The following is a 21,813-nucleotide window of genomic DNA, read 5'->3' as shown; positions in this document are numbered from 1 at the left end:
TGCTGTCGGTTGCTAGCTCCGAGCAGTCTTTGAGTTGACAGCAACTTTGGTCACATTCCTCCATTTTCTGTTCACCCCATGTCCATTATCCACTGGAATATCCGCGGCATTCGAGCCAATCGGGATGAATTGTCGGTCCTCTTACGATCCTACTCGCCGGTCATCTTCTGTCTTCAGGAAACAAAGCTACGTCCCCATGACAGCTTTGTTCTCCCTCACTTTCAGTCCGTCCGATATGACCTCCCCTCTGTTGAAGGCACTCCAGCCCATGGAGGACTCATGATTCTTCTCCATGATACTCTCCATTATCACCCAATCCCCTTAAACAGTTCCTTCCAAGCTGTCGCCGTCCGTCTTTCCCTTTCTGGATACACGTTCTCTCTTTGTACTGTATACATTCCATCATCCACACCAATGGCACGAGCTGATCTCCTTCATCTTCTTGGTCAGCTTCCACCCCCCTATTTGCTGGTTGGAGACTTTAATGCCCACCACCCGCTTTGGGGATCTCCACATCCTTGTCCACGTGGCTCTCTATTGCTAGACGTCTTCCACCAAGCGGATCTAGTTTGCCTCAACACTGGGGTCCCCACATTTTTGTCTGCCTCCACGACAAATTTATCTCATTTGGACCTTGCTGTCGGTACTGTTCCGCTAGCTCGGCGCTTCGAATGGTTCGCCCTTGCTGATACACACTCGAGTGACCACTTTCCATGTGTCCTTAGACTGCAGCCTCCACTGCCATATATGCGCTCGCGACGCTGGAAATTTGCCCAAGCCGATTGGACACTTTTTTCGTCTCTAGCGACATTCGATGACCGTCGCTTTCCCAGCGTCGACGATGAGGTCACACATATTACCGACGTTATTCTTACAGCTGCGGAACGTTCAATACCACGCACCTCCGAATTGCCCCGGCGCCCCCCAGTTCCTTGGTGGAACGAGGCATGCCGTGACGCAATACGTGAGCGGCGACGTGCTCTTCGCATTTTCCGTCACCATCCTACTTTGGCCAACTGTATCCGCTATAAGCAGCTCCGTGCGCGATGCCGTCGCGTCATCCGCGATGGCAAGAAGGCAAGCTGTAAATTCTTTATTAGCTCATTTAACACCTTCACTCCCTCCTCGGAAGTTTGGAGTCGGCTTCGACGGTTCTCAGGCGCGCCTAGTTTCTCCCCGGTCTCTGGGCTCACTGTCGCGCATGATACCTTAGTGGACCCCGTCGCAATTTCTAACTCGTTGGGTCAGCACTTTGCTGAGATTTCGAGCTCTTCCAATTACCCGCCAGCGTTTCTCCCGAAGAAACGTGCAGCAGAAGTGCGACATCTTGCTTTTTTCTCTCCAAATCACGAAAGCTACAATACTGTTTTCTCCATGCGGGAACTCTAACATGCCCTCTCTTCTTCTCGCTCCTCCGCCTCAGGACCGGATGGTATCCATGTCCAAATGTTGCTGCATTTATCAACCCATAGTCTGCGTTACCTCCTTCGCCTTTATAATCGAATTTGGACCGACAGTACCTTTCCCAGACGGTGGCGGGAAGCTATTGTCGTTCCCGTTCCGAAACCTGGAAAGGACAAACATCTCCCCTCTAGCTATCGCCCCATTTCTCTCACGAGTAGTGTCTGTAAGGTTTTGGAGCGTATGGTGAATTACCGTTTAGCTTGGTGGCTGGAATCCCGCAGTCTTTTAACACCTGCCCAATGCGGATTCCGAAAGCATCGTTCTGTAGTTGACCATCTTGTTGCTCTCTCCACTTATATCATGAACAATTTTCTCCGGCAACGCCAAACGGTAGTAATATTTTTTGATCTGGAGAGAGCATACGATACCTGTTGGAGGACAGGCATCCTCCGCACACTGTTCTCTTGGGGCTTTCGAGGCCGGCTGCCCCTTTTTCTTCGTGAATTTATGGCAGAGCGCACTTTTAGGGTGCGGGTGAACACTACTCTCTCCCGTACTTTCTCCCAAGAAAACGGGGTACCCCAGGGATCTGTGCTGAGTGTTGTACTGTTTGCCATCGCCATAAATCCAATTATGGATTGTCTCCCTCCTGATGTCTCGGGCTCCCTCTTTGTGGACGATTTTGCGATCTACTACAGCTCTCAACGGACCAGCCTTCTTGAACGACGTCTTCAAGGATGTCTCGATCGCCTCCACTCGTGGAGCATCGAAACTGGCTTCCGTTTCTCACCCAGTAAGACCGTTTGTGTCAATTTTTGGCGACGTAAGGAGTTTCTTCCGCCCTCCTTACATCTAGGTCCTGTCAACCTTCCGTTTTCAGACGTCGCTAAATTCTTGGGTCTTATGTTTGACAGAAAACTATGCTGGTCCTCCCACGTTTCCTATCTTTCGGCTCGCTGTCTGCGATCGCTAAACACCCTCCGTGTCCTGAAAGGTACCTCCTGGGGAGCGGACCGAGTGGTCCTTCACCGCCTCTATCGCGCCTTAGTGCGCTCGAAATTGGATTATGGAAGCATAGTCTACTCCTCTGCTCGGCCGTCTATTCTTCGGCGTCTCGACTCTATCCACCACCGTGGATTACGTTTAGTGTCTGGAGCTTTTTACACTAGCCCTGTGGAAAGCCTTTATGCTGAGACTGCTGAACCTCCGCTGTCCAATCGGCGAGCAGTCCTCCTGAGTCGATATGCTAGCCATCTGTCTTCCATGCCTGCTAATCCAGCCCATGACCTTTTTTTCGACGCCTCCTTTGATGTAGGTTATGCAGGCCGCTCCTCCTCCCTACTACCCCCGGGAGTCCGCTTCCGTCAAATGCTCCATTCTCTTTCCTTCCGCTTTCCTACAACCTTCTTGACAACTTGGGGTGCAGCACCGCCTTGCCTCCGTCCCCGGATCTGCCTGCTCCGTGACCTTTGTCAATTTCCCAAGGATGGTACCCCTACACTTGTTTATCGTCGGGCATTTGCTGCTCTATGTGCACAGCGGATACAGTACGTTATCTGCTCAGATTCTCTTAGCTCTCTCCTCAGTCTCCAAGCTCTTTGCCCTGTGCACTCTCTGATCCACCGGATTCAGGACTGTCTGCGCTTGCTCCACCTGGGGGGCGTCTCGGTGGCGTTCCTTTGGCTCCCGGGACACGCTGGTATCTGTGGGAATGAGGCGGCCGATATAGCGGCCAAGGCTGCAGTCTCTCTTCCTCGGCCAGCTATTCAGTCGCTTCCCTTCACCGATCTACGGAGCGGTTTATGTCGCAAAGTTGCTCATTTATGGCATGCGCATTGGTCGGCACTTCCCCGTAATAAATTGCGGGAAGTGAAAGCCCTTCCTTGCGCTTGGACCTCTTCCTCCCGAACGCGTCGTCGGGAGGAGGTAATTTTAGCTAGACTCCGGATAGGGCACTGTCGTTTTAGCCATCGACATCTTTTAAGCGGCGATCCTCCCCCACTCTGTCCCCACTGCTCTCAGCTGTGGACGGTAAGACACCTTTTAATTGAATGCCCCTATTTTAATCCGTTACGCTCCCATCTACAGCTATCGCCTGATCTATCGTCGATTTTAGCAGATGACACGCGCTCAGCCGACCGCGTTCTCCAGTTTATTAGTGACAGTGAAATGACGTCAGTCATTTGAAGCTTTTTTTGGGGACAATCACCCCCTTTCTGCAGTGGATTTTTAAGCATTCTTCTATTTTTAGTTTCTCCAATTTTCTGACTTTGTTCCCATTGCTGCTGGTTTTAAATTTCGGTTTTTTGCTGTCTTAAGTCACGGGCTGGGCGCTAATGACCATAGAAGTTTTGCGCCCTAAAACCACAAAAAAAAAAAAATATCCCACTTTCATTCGGGAATTTTTAACGGACCCAGATTTCCGGGTACGTGTGGGTTCCTCCTTATCCTACACCTTTTCACAGGAGAATGGGGTGCCTCAGGGCTCCGTACTGAGTGCCGTCCTCTTGGCCATAGCCATCAACCCCATTATGGACTGCTTTCCAGCTGGCATTTCCGGCTCTTTTCGTGGACAACTTTTTTATTTATTGCAGCTCCCAGTGGACGTGTCTCCTGCAACGCTGTCTTCAGCGTTGTCTGGACCGTCTCTGTTCATGGAGGGTCAGAAATGGTTTTCGCTTTTCTGCTACCAAATCCGTTTGTTTCAACTTCTGGCGGTACAAGGCATTTCTTCCACCGTCCTTGCGACTGGGCCAAAATGCTCTCCCTTTCGTGGATGCAACGAAGTTCTTAGGGCTTACGTTCGATAGGAAACTCAGCTGGTCTCCCCACGTGTCCTACTTGGCTGCACGCTGCACCTGGTCCCTCAATGTCCTTCGTGTATTAAGTAGTACCTCTTGGGGGGGCTGACCGGATTGTCCTCCTCCGTCTCTATCGATCTCTTGTCCGCTCCAAGTTGGATTATGGATGCATTGTCTACTCCTCTGCACGGCCTTCTATCTTACGCCGTCTAAATACAATACACCATTTGGGGATCCGTCTCGCCACTGGTGCCTTCCGTACTAGCCCTGTTGAGAGTCTCTATGCAGAAGCCGGTGAACTACCACTGTCATACCGGCGCGACATCCTACTCAGTAGGTATGCGTGTCGGCTTTCTTCCATGCCAGGCCACCCAACCTTTTACACTTTTTTTGATGACTTTCTTGACCGCCAGTACCAGATGTACGTTTCTTCTCTGCGGTCTCCCGGCGTCCGCTTTCGTCACCTGCTTCAACGGCTGCAGTTCACACTTCCTGCCACTTTCCGAACGAGGAAGAGCCCTTCACCACCTTGGCATCAGACACAGGTTTGTGTTCGTTTTGACCTCAGCTCGTTCCCGAAAGATTCGACTCCCAAGCTGACCTATCGCTGCAAATTTCTCGAACTTCGCTCGCAACTTTCCAATAGCATATTCTTGTACACTGATGGTTCGAAGTCCGCCCACGGCGTTGGCTGTGCTTTTGTCGTCGGGGCTGATAAGTTTCAATACCGGCTTCTCGAGCAGTGCACATTTTTTACAGCAGAGTTTTTTGCTCTCTATCAGGCTGTTCACTGCGTCCGTAGGCACCAGCTCGCTCGCTGTGTGATCTGCTCTGACTCCCTCAGTGCCCTTCAGAGTCTGGATGATCCCGATCCAGTCCACCCCCATCGTTCGACGGATCCAGGACTGCCTCCATTTGTTCCCGGAAGGGGGAGCCCTAGTGATGTTCCTGTGGGTTCCTGGCCATGATGGATTGCCTGGGAATGACGCTGCTGATGCTGCAGCCAAGGCCGCCGTCCATCTGGGTCGGCCCGCCTCTTACTCTGTTCCCTCACAAGATATTTGTACTTTTCTCTATCAGGATATCACGTCACTTTGGCATGACCATTGGTGCTCCCTTCATGGGAACAAACTCAGAGAAGTGAAACCTCTCCCAACAGCCCGGTCGACTTCCTCCAGGCCGTCTCGCCGTGAGGAAGTAATGTTAGCTCGGTTGCGAATAGGGCGCTGCCGTTTTAGTCACCGCCACTTGTTGAGTGGCGACCCTGCACCCAGCTGTCCTTTCTGTAGCCAGCCATTAACAGTCAGACATTTCCTGATCCTCTGCTCCTAGATTAGATTAGATTAGATTAGATTTACTTTCATTCCAATTGATCCGTAGTGAGGAGGTCCTCCAGGATGTGGAACATGTCAGAAAAACAACAATACATGACAAATATTTACAACTAAAACAAATAAGCTAATGTACCATTCCATGGGTCCCAAGTGGAATGATCGTCATTTTTAATGAACACTAAGAGTCATTTTACAAATACTAATGCACTGAATTTAAACTAAAAAAGTTTTTCATTTATTTATAAGGTAATAAACATGTAATACAACTACTGTAATACTTATTTACAATGAACACATTACTGCACTGAAATGGTGCAGAAGTTATGTTGTACTTATATACAAATCTTACTTACACTTACACACACACACACACATACACACACACACACACACACACACACACACACACACACACATTTTCAGTGAACACATTACTGCACTGAAATTGTGCAGAAGTTATGTTGTACTTATATACAAATCAGTTGGTTTTACTAAGAAATTCATCAATGGAGTAGAAGGAGTTCGCCACCAATAAATCCTTTAGGCTTCTCTTAAACTGAATTTCATTGGTTGTTAAGCTTTTTATGGCTGCTGGCAAGTTATTGAAAATGTGTGTTCCTGAATAATGCACACCTTTTTGTACAAGACTAAGTGACTTTAAATCCTTGTGAAGATTATTCTTATTTCTAGTATTGATTCCATGAATTGAGCTGTTGGTTTGAAAAAGTGATATATTTTAATGACAAATTTCATTAAGGAATAAATATATTGGGAAGCTGTAGTTAGTATCCCTAGTTCCCTAAACAGGCTTCTGCAGGATGTTCTTGAGTTCACACCACATATAATTCTTACTGCACGTTTTTGTGCCCGGAAAACTTTAGCTTGGCTTGATGAATTACCCCAAAAAATAATCCCATATGACATTATGGAATGAAAGTAAGCATAGTATGCCAGCTTTTTCATTTTTATATCCCCTATGTCTGACAAAATTCGCATTGCAAACAGAGATTTGTTAAGACGCTTCAGCAGTTCTGTGGTGTGGTATTTTAGCCACTTACGTCTCGGGATCGGGCTGCCGCCCGCTTTGCCGGACATTTTAGCAGATGATGTACGAGATGTGGCCTGCGTTTTTAAGATTTTTAAAAAGCAGTAATATGGCGAAAGAGATTTGATTTCTACCTGGTGACTCCGGTGGCTTGTCGACGTCTTTTAGTTACTCTTCCGTAATGTCTTGATGTTTTAGATTTGTTTTTTTCTTCCCTTTTGTATTGGACCTCGTAAAGGTTTTTTCCCCTCACGGTCTCAGCATTCTCTGGTTCTTTACTGGGCGCTTATGACCTTAGATGTTTTGCACCCTATAACCCCCCCAAAAAAGACTGAGTAATAACTCCAGGACAAATGTTTTTAAGAGTACTTCACAAGAGATGACCTAGGATAAAATTTATAACGAACCAATTGCTAACATAAAATTTTATCTTGTCCATTATTAATTCATATCATTATTTGAAAATAGCTTTCCGCGTAAGCTAATCAGACAGAACTTTAAATAGCCATGAAAAAATCCATGGATCACTAGAAAGATTAAGGAAAAAGGAAATGTACCTGTTGGTAGGAACAAGTAGAGATCTTGTTGTAGTTGCACATTACGAAAACTACACAGAATTATTAGGATAGATTACTAAAAAATCAAGGACCATGCACATAATGTCAGAAATCAGTAATTCCGCCGAAAGACTTAAGCCTATACGGAATGTTGTGAAACGAGAGACAGGGCAACCAGCCACAGAACAGGATACACTGACTCGAAGGGCTATAAATGACGAGTCATAGGTATCCAATACATTTAATAATCATTTCTTAAATGTAGTAGAAAGTTTCAGATCGAACAACTCAAGACAAAAATCACAGTAGTAAGTTGTAAAAATAACTCTCATAAAATTCACTCGTATGAATATACCACCAACTTCTCCATCCGAAATTAAGAAAATTATTCATTCTCTCAAAAATAAAAGGCATCTGGCTTTAATTGTGTTTCCAATAGAGTACTAAATGTTGTTCCCAAAATAATATGCCTGGTATTATCCTAAATATGTTATACATCACTACCTGAAAGCATCTTTCCAGACAGAGTGAAATATGCCGTTGTTAAATCCCTCTTTAAGAAAGGTGATAAGCGAGATGTCAGTAACTACCGATCTGTTTCACTGTTGACATCATTTCCCAAAATCTTTGAGAAGGTGATGTTATCTAGAACATTATCTCACCTTAACAACAATAATATCCTCAACAAACTATAGTTTGGGTTTCAGAAGAGTTGCTCTACTGAGAATGCCATTTGCATGTTCACGCACCAAATTTTACAAGCATTAAATAATAAAATATCGCCGGTTGGGATTTTCTGCGACCTACCTAAGGCACTTGATTGTTTGAATCACAATGTTCTCCTCCTCGTAAACTGATGTTTTATGGTATCGACAGTATAGCCAACCTTTGGATAATGGCATATCTAACCAAAAGAGTACAGAAAGTTGTACTTATTAAATCAACCAAAACGGTTAAGGAACGTAATCTGAATGGAGAGAAATCACGTATGGAGTTCCCCAAGGCTCATTCTTACGTCCATTATTGTTCCTCATGTATGTAAACGATCTTCCGTGTAATATACAACAAGCAGAATTAGTCCTTTTTTCAGATGACATTAGTATTGTAATAAATCGATGCACTCATACAGAAACAGAAGAAATGGTAAGCAGTGTTCTTAAAAGCATCAGCAATTGGTTTTCTGTGAATAGTTTCACCCTCAGTTTTAAAAAGACATAATATAGTCAGTTTTAAACCTCTAAGGGCGCTACACCAGTGATAAGCGTAACACATGCTGAGAAATTCATAAATAGAGTGGAAAGTTCAAAATTCTTAGGTGACCACGCTGATGAGCATTTCAACTGGAAAAAGCACAATTTGGAGCTCCTAAAATAACTTAGTGCAGCCACACTTGTACTTAGAATCATTGCTAATCTTGGCGAGAGAAATCAGTAAGTTGATGTATTTTGCATATTTTCATTCAATAATGCCATATGGAATAATGTTCTGGGGTTGCTCATCTTTAAGAAAGCTGTTCATTGCTTAAAAATGTGCTGTGGTGCTCACCCACGATCATGCTGTAAACATCTGTTTTAGGAGTTGGGCATGCTAACTAGTGGTTCACAATGTATTTTATCCCCTCATGAAGCTTGTTGTAAGTAACACACTACATTTCAAAAGAAACAACGAGGTACGTAATTATAATGCCAGAAGGAAAAATGACATTCATTACTCCATGTTAGGTTATCTTTAGCACAAAAAGGGGTGCACAATGCTGCAACAAACATTTTTGACCGCTTTACCCAGTGATATAAAATGCTGACAGACAGCAAAGTAAAATTCGAAAACAAACTGAAAACGTTTCTCGTTGACAACTGCTTCTGTTCTGTTGAAGGATGTCTGTTGTAATGTGTAGAAGGTGATGTGTAGGAATTGCTAACTCACATCTGCACATTTAAAAAAAACTTACTAATGTTCAACATGTAGCCATATTTACGAATTAATTTGCGATGTGACTGTAAAATGACTCGATCCACATAATTATGATTATTGTATAAAATAGTCAATGGAATACGTAACTAAGTGACCAATAAATCTGAAGACAGTTGACCAAATGACCAAGGCGCAGTTTTCTTGTGTGTCCATTTGTTTAGTGCCATTTATAGCAAGAGGACGTGTAACGTTACCCTGGACACTTGCACCTTGTATCAGTACATTAGTGTCAAAATTAATTTTGTGTTACGTTTTTAACAACGTGATGTTTATTACAATGGTACACTGTGAGATATTTTTGAACATCTCTTGAAGAGAGCGAGTAGATTGTCGAATAAGAAATATAGTACGTTTTAAATGTACTGCTGTTCTTATCTTTGTAATGAACAAAGTTACAAGAAAGACAACTTGCTGGTTAATGTCCCTTTGGTGGGGGTTGTTCAAGATAAAAGGACGCACAGCAAATAAAAAATTCACAAAATTCCAAAAACTCTTTCTTGAGTGTTAAGAAATACTCGCAATCAGCACGAGTTCACACCACAGAGTGATGCTGACAGCCTCTCTTGCTGCTCACCATCCGCGAATGGTATAGGGATGGGGGCAAACTAATCTGGTATAATACGGATCCTTCGTCACGCACATTACGAAAACTTTACAGGACGCAGTGTAGATAACGATGTGAGCAGAGATGCACCTGAATCACAACTTAAACCTGCCTACCGGTCCGAAGTTGGAACCTGCATCACTTTCAGTGGAGCGTAACGCTTCATTCACTGCAAACAGTACCCGTATGGTACAGTGTCGTCTGGGAGAGGAAGAGGTCCGGTTTCGATTCCTGGACCGACATAGTTTTCAGCGGCGAATAACTCCAGGTTGAAAGTTTAACTACGAATATTTCTATAACCTTTCATAAACATCCGAATTGTTTTGTGGTGCTATTGTAATGATAATGACAGTAATGTGCCTTAAAAGTTGCAGAATATCATCGCTGAAAGTGCTAAAAACCCACTGCATCCCTGGTGAAATACCTCTTGAAGTAGCTAAGCGTGTCGACTGCCTACTTCTGAAAACGCTATTCTGGTTCGCGCCGACGACAGCCTTGCGTTACAAGAGGAGTACATTATTACCTGCTGGATAGGCGCCAGGGGGAAGGGAACACCGTGTAGGCAGAGCCTCATTCTCGCAACGGATTGTGTCTCATCCGACGCGCTAATCTGGTACAGAAAGAGGCCCTCTACATGATTCCCCGGTTCTCGCCTACCAACGTGGCATACTGTATCGTGCAGTTACACGCCGATCATTGCTGGTAGAACCAACAGGCGATCCACATTTACTGGAAAATATCTGCAATGACTGAAAAGTTGCAGAGTGAAAATCTGAATTTACCCTGTCGAGTCTCATCACTGAGATTGCCTCCAAGCTGGAATCAGTGTAGTGCATACTTCATAACATGCCTCGATTTAGGCTGTCGAAGGGGACGTGTGAAAGATTGTGCAGAAGCAAGCGGAATTTAATATTTGTCGTTGGCTCATGTGTGATGTAACGAAATTATTTGCTATTAAGTTGGTGCGTAAGTTCGTAGCGTTTTTCCGTAAGTTTAATAAACACAACAGATACACAAAAGAGAGAGTTTAGCCATCGATAACATACACTACTGGCCATTAAAATTGCTACACCAGAAGAAATGCAGATGACAAACGGGTATTCATTGGACAAATACATTGTACTAGAACTGACATGTTATTACATTTTCACACTGTTTGGGTGCATAAATCCTAAGAAATTAGTGCCCAGAACAACCACCTCTGGCTGTAATAACGGCCTTGATACGCCTGGGCATTGAGTTAAGTAGAGCTTGGATGGCGGGTACAGGTACAGCTGCCCATGCAGCTTTAACATGATACCACAGTTCATAAAGAGTAGTGACTGGCGTATTGTAACGAGCCAGTTGCTCGGCCACTATTGACCAGACGTTTTCAGTTGGTAAGAGATTTGGAGAATGAGCTGGCCAGGCAGCAGTCGAACATTTTCTGTATCCAGAAAGGCCCGTACAGGACCTGCAACATGCGGTCGTGCATTATCCTGCTGCAATGTTGGGTTTCCCAGGGATCGAATGAAGGGTAGAGCAACGGGTCGTAACACATGTGATACGTAACGTCCACCTTTCGAAGTGCCGTCATTGCGAACAAGGGGTGACCGAGACGTGTAACCAATGGCACCCCATACTATCACGCCGGGTGATACGTCAGTATGGCGATGACGAATACACGCTTCCAATGTGAGTTCACCGCGATGTCGCCAAACACGGATGCGACCGTCATGATGCTGTAAACAGAACCTGGATTCATCCGAAAAAGTTACGTTTTGCCATTCGTGCACCCAGGTTCGTCGTTGAGTACACCATCGCAGGCGCTCCTGTCTGTGATGCAGCGTCAAGGGTAACCCCAGCCATGGTCTCCGAGCTGATAGTCCATGCTGCTGCAAACGTCGTCGAACTGTTCGTGCAGATGGTCGTTGTCTTGCAAACGTCCCCATCTGTTGTCTCAGGGATGGAGACGTGGCGACAAGATCCGTTACAGCCATGCGGATAAGTTGCCTGTCATCTCGACTGCTAGTGATACGAGGCCGTTGGGATCCATCACGGCGTTCCCTATTACCCTCCTGAACCCACCGATTCCATATTCTGCTAACAGTCATTGGATCTCGACCAACGCGAACAGCAATGTCGCGATACCATAAACCGCAATCGCGATAAGCTACGTCCGAAACGTGATGGTACGCATTTCTCCTCCTTACACGAGGCATTACAACAACGTTTCACCAGGCAACGCCGGTCAGCTGCTGTTTGTAAAAATCGGTTGGAAATTTTCCTCCTGTCAGTACGTTGTCGGTGTCGCCACCGGCGCCACCCTTGTGTGAATGCTCTGAAAAGCTAATCATTTGCATATCACAGCATCTACTTTCTGTCGGTTAAATTTCGCGTCTGTAGCACGTCATCTTCGTGGTGCAGCAATTTTAATAGCCAGTAGTATAGGTACCATACCACACACAGACATATTAATGAGAGGAGGGATCATCTAAACAACAAAAAGTATTATGAAACGTCCCCTTAGAAAAATTTATGAATGACTGTGCTGACAAACCTCTTACGTTATTTGATTTTCAAACAGCTGAGCAGAACTGCACGTACTCTGACATTTCTCACTTTCCTTATTCTGATCATCACTAAATTGACACACAATATTTTTAGTGCAACGCAGTCTGACTTTCAAAAATCCCTACAAAAGAATGGCCCTGACTAACAATAACCTATACCTTTCATGAATCACTTATCTCACAAAAATATTCGTTGCTCAAACTACAGCAATACAGCGAGCGCCAATACTGCCAGCTAAATAAAAGATTCTAACTACTGAAGTCACTAACTACTGATAGGCATAGTTAGCAAATGAAAGATATATATATATATAAATCAGTTCATGCCATCCAGTCTTACAAATTTACTGTCTCTGATGGACACACGTCCAGATCATCCGCTCTCAAAACTCCGCCATCTCTCTCCCCACATCCACTACTGCTGGAGGCTTACCTCCAACTGCGCAACGCTACGCGCTGTTCACATCCAGCTGCCCAGCACTACAATAGCAAACAACAATGCAAACCAGCCACAGACTGCACTAAGCACAGCCAGTGATTTTCATACAGAGCGCTTCGTGGCGTTACCGATAAAAAAAACCTAAACAGCCTACTTACAGGATCATCTAAACAACAAAAAGTATAGCATCTAAGTTATCCACGGAGATAAACAATTGAACATTAAATACTTAGACAAGGGACTCTAATGGTGAGCTGTAAACTTACCACAGATGGACTGGCACGATAAATACAACGTTGTGCAGACAGTACACAAATACGACTAGTGACTGTAAGTATAGTTAGTAAATTATAGTAAGAACACAGAAAATTAGGATCCAACTTCAGTGAGATCGCCAAAGCACACGCTAAAAGCGAACTACCTGGCTGCGGCGTATTAAAACGGAACAACTGGCTCTTGAAGGGAGTTAACTATTACCGCATCCCTTCGGAACTGATCACAATGTTGGCCCGTCTAACCAATCTCGTAGCATGATGCTGAAGACAATGGCGCCAGCGGCTGGGGACCGTAGTTCAGCTCGCTTTCTGTCCTCAGAACCCGAAAACCCTTCTCAAATGGGTTCAAATGGCTCTGAGCACTATGGGACAACATCTGAGGTCATCAGTCCCCTATAACTTAGAGCTACTTTAACCTTACTAACCTAAGGACATCACACACATCCATGCCCGAGGCAGGATTCGAACCTGCGACCGGAGCGGTCACGCGGCCGGCCGGCACACCCTTCTCTGTGACAATGAGACTCGCCTCAGTAGCCGTACGGCAACAAGTGTTTACTATGAGAGACTAGCGTACTCTTCCGCTACCTAACGTGAAATCATTAACCTCCAAAACCCCAATAAGGAGTGTACTCTTCCGCGGCACTCAGTAACTTGGCTGCTTTTCGCCATGAACTCGCCGGTCGGTAACGGCAGAAAGTGCAAGTAAAGATGTTAAATAGAGCCCAGAGAACAGGAACGCGTCTTTTGCCGCCAAAGATACCCTGCAAACACACATCAAAAGAGTAATCTGTGCAATTAAAGCTACACACAAGAATGCCTAAGGAATGGAAAATGTGAATAGCACAAGCAGCTACCGATATAAGTTACACATTTAACACTCCTTAAAATTACTTTTATTCAGAAGTGAAAATATCAGCGCCTGCTGATGCAATAATTCATACACCTGTACCAAGACTGCTTTGTCCCTCACACAGATTATGTTACAGTTTAATTTCCTTCATGGAACTTATAACAGGGAATACTCATACATTTGTATGACGTATGACCTGGAACAGAAATTGTGATTAGTAACACCGACCAAAGATCTTGCACTCAGTCACTTGTAGACGCGTTAATATAACAGGTCCAATTCCATATAACACACACATGACCTTACAATAACAAGTACTCAAAAATAAGAAAATAATACTTAACTCCACTCAGGTGTGAAGGAGCCCTGAGTTGCAGGATTCCAGCCAGCGTGTTATCGCCTCCAGTCCTTACAGGCTGTCGTCAAGGTGCCGTAAAATTTAAGCTTCCAGAGGAGGCCGGGAACTTGTCAACCAGGTTCCACGTCCGTAGATCTTCTCGCAACCCGCCGTTGCTAATCTTTAAGCCAGCCGGTAAGGCTTGCCCCCGACCGATATAAACTTTCGCGGTTCCTCGAGACCCGCGCCGGACAGCCGGAATCCCCCAAAAACCACGTGCCGTCCAACCAACTGACTCTTCAGGCCCCATCCAAACCAACAACACACACACCTCGACCAAAGATTTTAGTTCGCGACACACGATCGAATCCATACCGGCAACCTAAATAGTTAGTGGCTCCAGTGGAATGCCATTCCACCAAGATTAGAGGCACCACGGCTCAAATTTTTCTCGAAAAGGACGTCGCCTTCCCTCCAGGAATTCCCATTTGAGTTCCCGAAGCATCTCCGTGACACTTACGTGTTGTTCGAACTTACCGTTAACAAATCAATCAGCGCGCCTCTGGTTTGCTTCGATGTCTTCCTTAATCCGACCTGGTACGGATCGCAAACACTCGAGCAGCACTCAAGAATAGGTAGTATCTTCAGGGATATGACAGAAACGATCATTCGAAGGGGAAAAAGAAGTTAGTAAATATTTCCTCTAAAATGCATACTCTCCCATCTTCGTCACTGTCAAACAAATCTGTTCTACTGCAAGCTACTCTGAAGAGCCAAAGAAACAGATACACCTACCTAATATCGTGCAGGACCCCTGCGAGCACTCAGAAGTGCCGCACCACTACGTGTCATGGACCCAACTAATGTCTGAAGTAGTGTTCGAGGGAACTGACGCCATGAATACTGCATATCCAGTCGCATATACTTTAGGGTATCTCGTATACGTGTATTTTGTTTACTAGGCGATAGTGTGTAGTGAGGAACTCCAGTGACAAGGGAGGGCTGCCTACAGCAGTTTGTCAGGATTGTTTATCTGCCCAGACTTGGAGAAGAACAGTTTGCAAATCGCAGCTAAAATGTCAGTCAAGTGAAAGCTGACACGAACTTAAGGAAAAATACACTAAAGAGCCAAAGAAACTGGTACACTTGCCTAATATCGTGCAGTACCCCCGCGAGCACGCGGAAGTGCCGTAACATGACGTGGCATGGACTCGAATAATGTCTGAAATAGCACTGGATGGAATTCACACCGTGAATCCTGCAGGGCTGTTCATAAATCCGTAAGAGTACGAGGGGGTAAAGATCTCTTCTGAACAGAACGTTGCAAGGCATCCCAGATATGCTCAATAATGTTCATGTCTGGGGAGATTGGTGGCCAGTGGAGGCGTTTAAACATAGAAGAGTGTTCCCGGAGCCACTCTGTAGCAATTCTGAACCTGTGGGGTGCCGCATTGTCCTCCTGGAATTGCCCAAGTCTGCCAGAATGCGCAATGGACGTGAATGAATGCAGCTGACCAGACAGAATGTTAACGTACGTGTCATCTGTCACAGTCGTTTCTAGACATATCAGGGGTCCCAACTGCACAGGCCCCACATCATTAGATAGCCTCCAACAGCTTGAACGGTCCCCTGCTGACATGCAGGGTCCATGGATTCGTGAGGTTGTCTCCATACCCGTACATGTCCATCCGATCGATACAATTTGAAACGAGTCGTCCTACCAAGCAAGGTGTTTCCAGTCATCAACAGTCCAACGTCGGTGCTGACGGGCCCAGGTGATGCGTGAAGCTTTGTGTCGTGCTGTCATCAAGGGCACACGAGTGGGAGACTTGGAAATTTATGGTAAGGACTACGGGACCAAACTGCTGAGGTCATCGGTTCCTAGACTTACGCACTATTTAACGTAACTTAAACTAACTTAAGCTAAGGACAACACACACATCCATGCCCGAGGGAGGACTCGAACCACCGACGGAGGGAGCCGCGCGATACGAGTGGGCCTTGGGCTCCAAAAACCCATATCGATGATGTTTCGTTGAATGTTCACGCGCTGACACTTGTTCAGGGCCCAGCATTGAAATATGCAGCAATATGCGGAAGGGTTACACTTCTATCACGTTGAACGACTCTCTTCAGTCGTCGTTGGTCCCGTTCTTGCAGGATCTTTTTCCGGCAGCAGCGATGTCAGATATTTGATGTTTTAAGGGATTCCTGAAATTCACGGTACACTTGTGAAATGGTCGTACGGCAAAATTGCCACTTCGTCGCTGCCTCGAAGATGCTGCGCCCCATCGCTCGAGCGTCGACTACAACACCACTTTCAAACTCACTTAAATGTTGATAACCTGCCATTGCAGGAGCATTAACCGATCTAACAACTGCGCCAGATACTTTTTGTCTTATATGGGCGTTGCGGACCGCAGCGCCGTATTCTGCTCAAATGGTTCAAATGCCTCTGAACACTATGGGACTTAACATCTGAGGTCATCAGTCCCGTAGAACTAATTAAACCTAACTAACCTAAGGACATTACAGACATCCATGCCCGTGGCAGGATTCGAACCTGCAACCATAGCGGTCGCGCGGTTCGAGACTGAAACGCCTAGAACCGCTCGGCCACACCGGTCGTCCCGTGTTATGCCTGTTTACATACGTATCTCTGTATTTGAATACGCATGCCTACACCAGTTTCTTTAGCGCTTCAGTGTATATCAGAAATATGCCTTCTTAAATACCGGAAAAGTAAGTAGGAAACCTGCTCCTTGACTAACTGAAGAACTAAAACGCTTCATGATTCTAAGAGTTGCTGCATATCGGGCACATAAACAGCGCCGCACGCTTAAAAATCATATTAGTTACAAGCAGAAGCGGAAGAGAGTCAGTCAAGCTGTGAGAAATGCAAAACGCTTAAATCTGCTGCAAGCTAGTTGCTTTCCATATTTTGAGAGGTGGTAGTATGGACCAAACCAAGCCCGCCCGGTTGGCCGTGCGGTGTAACGGACGGCTTTCCGGGCAGGAAGGAGCGCGTGGTCCCCGTCACGAATCCGCTCGGCGGATTTGTGTCGAGGTCCGGTGAACCGGCCAGTCTGTGGATGGCTTTTAGGCGGTTTTCCATCTGCCTCGGCGAATGCGGGCTGGTTGCCCTTATTCCGCCTCAGTTACACTATGTCGGCTATTGCTGCGCAAATAAGTTCTCCACGTACGCGTACACGATCATTACTGTACGACACAAACATAGGGGTTACACTCGTCTGGTGTGAGACGTTCCCTGAGGGATCCACCGGGGGCCGAACAGCACAATAACCCTGGGTTCGGTGTGGGGCGGCGGAGGAGTGAAGTGGACTGCGGTAGTCGTCGTGGGGTTGTGGACCACTGCAGCTGCGGCGGGGACAGAGCCTCTCCGTCGTTTCTAGGTCCGCGGTTAACATACAATACAATACAATAGAATGGACCAAACCAAAAACAAACTCCAGTAAACATAGGCTCAAAAGCGGATACCTCAAGAGCTTCGCCGCCGTCCGACTCCGCTATCACACTGCCGCTTATTTACCTCAAAACGGCACACCCTCGGCTTGAGGCAAAGATGGCATGCGGCAAAGGTACCGTGACCTATCGAAACGATGCGGCTTAGTTTTAATAGACCTGCGGAGTACTATGAGGTCATAAAGTATGAATAAAAATATGTATGTCGGAGCTACACGAATAATTAAGTCACATTACAGTATCCCTGAATATCGGCCAATCCTCCTGAGACGCACAGTATAACGAAATTAATCAGAAAACTCGAGTGGAAACCTCATTTCGGAATTTACACAACAAATGAGTGTTATTACATGCTATTTGCATGCAGCCCCCAACCCCATTCATCTCCCAGTAACAACTACAAAATTTATCCTTGAAACTAGCTGTGTGGGGGTGTTGCAGCGGGACTGACGGCGGTGTGTCGTTTGTGGCTCAGGCCGAGGCCGGGAGCCGGCGAGACGGAAGTGGGGGAGAGCGACGGCGGCGCCGGCGGCGGCGCGCCCGGCGCGTGCGCTGTGTGCGGCGCGCCGGCGTCGCAGTGCTGCTCGGGCTGCCGCGCCGCCTTCTACTGCGGCCGCGACCACCAGAGGCGCCACTGGCGCGCGCACCGGGCGCAGTGCGCGCGCTACCGCGTCGCCGTGGACGCCGTGCTGGGCCGGCACCTGGTGGCGGCGCGAGACCTGCGCGCCGGCGAGCTGGTGCTGCGCGAGCCGCCGCTCGCCCTGGGCCCCAAGATCTCGTCGCACGCCGCCTGCCTGGGCTGCCTGCGCCGGCTGCGCGAGGCGTCGGCGCGCGCCTGCGCCGGCTGCGGCTGGCCCGTCTGCGGCGCCGCCTGCGAGAGGGCGGCCGCGCACCGCGCAGAGTGCGACCTCATGAGGCAGCGCGGCTTCCGCGGCGCGCCGCCCGTGCGCGACGGCCACAAGGTGCGGCCCACTGCTGCTGCGGCGCCACCTCTTCCGCACGACGCACCTGCACTCACATTAACATACTAGAAGTACCGCACCGTGTTCGCATTCATACAGGGTGATCCACTGATCGTGACCGGGCCAAATATCTGACGAAATAAGCGTCAAACGAAAAAACTACAAAGAACGAAACTTGTCTAGCTTGAAGGGGGAAACCAGATGGCGCTATGGTTGGCCCTTTAAATGGCGCTGCCATAGGTCAAACGGATATCAACTGAGTTTTTTAAAATAGGAACCCCCATTTTATTATACAGGGCTATTACAAATGGTTGAAGCGATTTCATAAATTCACTGTAGCTCCATTCATTTACATATGGTCACGACACACTACAGATACGTAGAAAAACTCATAAAGTTTTGTTCGGCTGAAGCCGCACTTCAGGTTTCTGCCGTCAGAGCGCTCGAGAGCGCAGTGAGGCAAAATGGCGACAGGAGCCGAGAAAGCGTATGTCGTGCTTGAAATGCACTCACATCAGTCAGTCATAACAGTGCAACGACACTTCTGGACGAAGTTCAACAAAGATCCACCAACTGCTAACTCCATTCGGCGATGGTATGCGCAGTTTAAAGCTTCTGGATGCCTCTGTAAGGGGAAATCAACGGGTCGGCCTGCAGTGAGCGAAGCAACGGTTGAACGCGTGCGGGCAAGTTTCACGCGTAGCCCGCGGAAAATTGGCTCATGCCAGAACTGGAGACCGACAGCGCCGACTTCATCTTTCAACAGGATGGTGCTCCACCGCACTTCCATCATGATGTTCGGCATTTCTTAAACAGGAGATTGGAAAACCGATGGATCAGTCGTGGCGGAGATCATGATCAGCAATTCATGTCATGGCCTCCACGCTCTCCCGACTTAACCCCATGCGATTTCTTTCTGTGGGGTTATGTGAAAGATTCAGTGTTTAAACCTCCTCTACCAAGAAACGTACCAGAACTGCGAGCTCGCATCAACGATGCTTTCGAACTCATTGATGGGGACATGCTGCGCCGAGTGTGGAGGAACTTGATTATCGGCTTGATGTCTGCCGAATCACTAAAGGGGCACATATCGAACATTTGTGAATGCCTAAAAAAACTTTTTGAGTTTTTGTATGTGTGTGCAAAGAATTGTGAAAATATCTCAAATAATAAAGTTATTGTAGAGCTGTGAAATCGCTTCAATCATTTGTAATAACCCTGTATATTCTTGTAGTAACTTAAGAAACATTATTGTTTTAGTTGGATCACTTTTTTCGCTTTGTGATACATGGCGCTGTAATAGTCGCAAACATATGGCTTACAGTTTTAGACGACCAGTTGGTAACAGGTAGGTTTCTTTAAATTAAAATACAGAACATAGGTACGTTTGAACATTTTATTTCGGTTGTTCCAATGTGATACATGTACCTTTGTGAACTTACCATTTCTGAGAAGGCATGCTATTACTGCGTGATTACCTGAAAATACCACATTAATGAAGTAAATGCTCAAAATGAAGTCCGTCAACCTCAATGCCTTTGGCAATACGTGTAACGACATCCCTCTCAAGAGCGAGTAGTCCGCCTTCCGTAATGTTCGCACATGCACTGACCATGCATTGACGCATGTTGTCGGGCGTTGTCGGTGGATCACGATAGCAACTATCATTCAACTGACCCCACAGAAAGAAATCCGGGGTCGTCAGACACGGTGAAGGTGCCGGCCATGGTACGGTGCTTCGACGACCAATCCACCTGTCATGAAATATGCTATTCAATAACGCTTCAACCACACGCGAGCTATGTGCCGGACATCCATCATGTTGGAAGTACATCGCCATTCTGTCATGCAGTGAAACATCTTGTAGTAACATCGATAGAACATTACGTAGGAAATCAACATACATTGCAGCGTTTAGATTGACATCAATAAAATGGGGGCCAATTATCCTTCCTCCCATAATGCCGCATCATACATTAACCCACCACGGACGCTGATGTTCCACTTGTCGCAGCCATCGTGGATTTTCCGTTGCCCAATAGTCCATATTATGCTGGTTTACGTTACCGTTGTCGGTGAATGACGCTTCGTCGCTAAATAGAACGCGTGCAAAAAATCTGTCATCGTCCCGTAATTTCTCTTGTGCGTAGTGGCAGAACTGTACACGACGTTCAAAGTCGTCGTCATGCAATTCCTGGTGCATAGAGATATGGTACGGGTGCAATCGATGTTGATGTGGCATTCTCAACACCGACTTTTCTGAGATTCCCGATTCTCGCGCAATTTGTCTGTTACTGACATGCGTATTAGCCGCGACAGCAGTTAAAACACTTACTTGGGCATCAACATTTGTTGCATGTCGTGGTTGAGGTTTCACATGTGGCTGAACACTTCCTGTTTCCTTAAATAACGTAACTAGCCGGCGAGCGGTCCGGACACGTAGATGATGTCGTCCAGGATACCGAGAAGCATACATAGCACACGCCCGTTGGGCATTTTGATCACAACAGTCATACATAAACACGATATCGACCTTTTCCGCAAGTGGTAAACGATCCATTTTAACACGGGTATTGTATCACAAAGCAAATACCGTCCGCACTGGTGGAATGTTGCGTGACACCACGTACTTACACGTTTGTGACTATTATAGAGCCATCTATCACAAAGCGAAAAAAGTGGTCCAAGTAAAACATTCATATTTATCTACGTACTACGCGAATATGTATAAAAAATGGGGGTTCCTATTTAAAAAACGCAGTTGATATGTTTGACCTATGGCAGCGCCATCTAGCGGGCCAACCATAGCGCCAGCTGGTTTCCCCCTTCAAGCTAGACAAGTTTCGTTCTTTGTAGTTTTTTCGTTTGACGCTTATTTCGTCAGATATTTGGCCCGGTGACGATCAATGGACCACCCTATATATGTTACCGCGTATTCAACCAAACGCCGTCATCCAAATGGAGCGGTATTTCTGCGAGCTGACTTCTTGCCATTAGGATTGTAAAACTAATAATTAAATTTTCTACCTCCCATATTCGGTATTGTCGAGACACATATCCCTTACAAAGTATTGGTGCTCTTATCTGTTGAGAACATACAAGGTGTTGAAAAAATTGCGTCGAATATTTTCAGAGGTGGTAGAACCAACCAAAACAAAACAAAAAAGTCTAGTAAACATGGCCTCAAGACTAAAGG

At 46.4% G+C, this 21,813-nt stretch overlaps 1 protein-coding gene across 1 annotated transcript in view; it reads left to right on the top strand.

Annotated features, from left to right (window-relative positions):
* The first annotated feature begins 17,755 nt into the window (after positions 1–17,755).
* Positions 17,756–21,813, top strand: part of LOC126156549 (SET domain-containing protein SmydA-8) — a 51,728-nt gene continuing 47,670 nt past the window's right edge. Inside the window, exons 1-2 of the mRNA XM_049916318.1 lie at positions 17,756–17,771; positions 18,097–18,617. Of these exons, the coding sequence (XP_049772275.1) occupies positions 17,756–17,771; positions 18,097–18,617 (537 nt within the window). The remainder of the gene's footprint in view (positions 17,772–18,096; positions 18,618–21,813) is intronic.

The sequence above is a fragment of the Schistocerca cancellata genome, chromosome 2 (assembly GCF_023864275.1).
Source record: "Schistocerca cancellata isolate TAMUIC-IGC-003103 chromosome 2, iqSchCanc2.1, whole genome shotgun sequence".
NCBI classification, from domain to species: domain Eukaryota; kingdom Metazoa; phylum Arthropoda; class Insecta; order Orthoptera; family Acrididae; genus Schistocerca; species Schistocerca cancellata.
The sequence above is the reverse complement of the archived record's forward strand: the minus strand, read 5'-3'. Positions and strand labels throughout refer to the sequence as shown.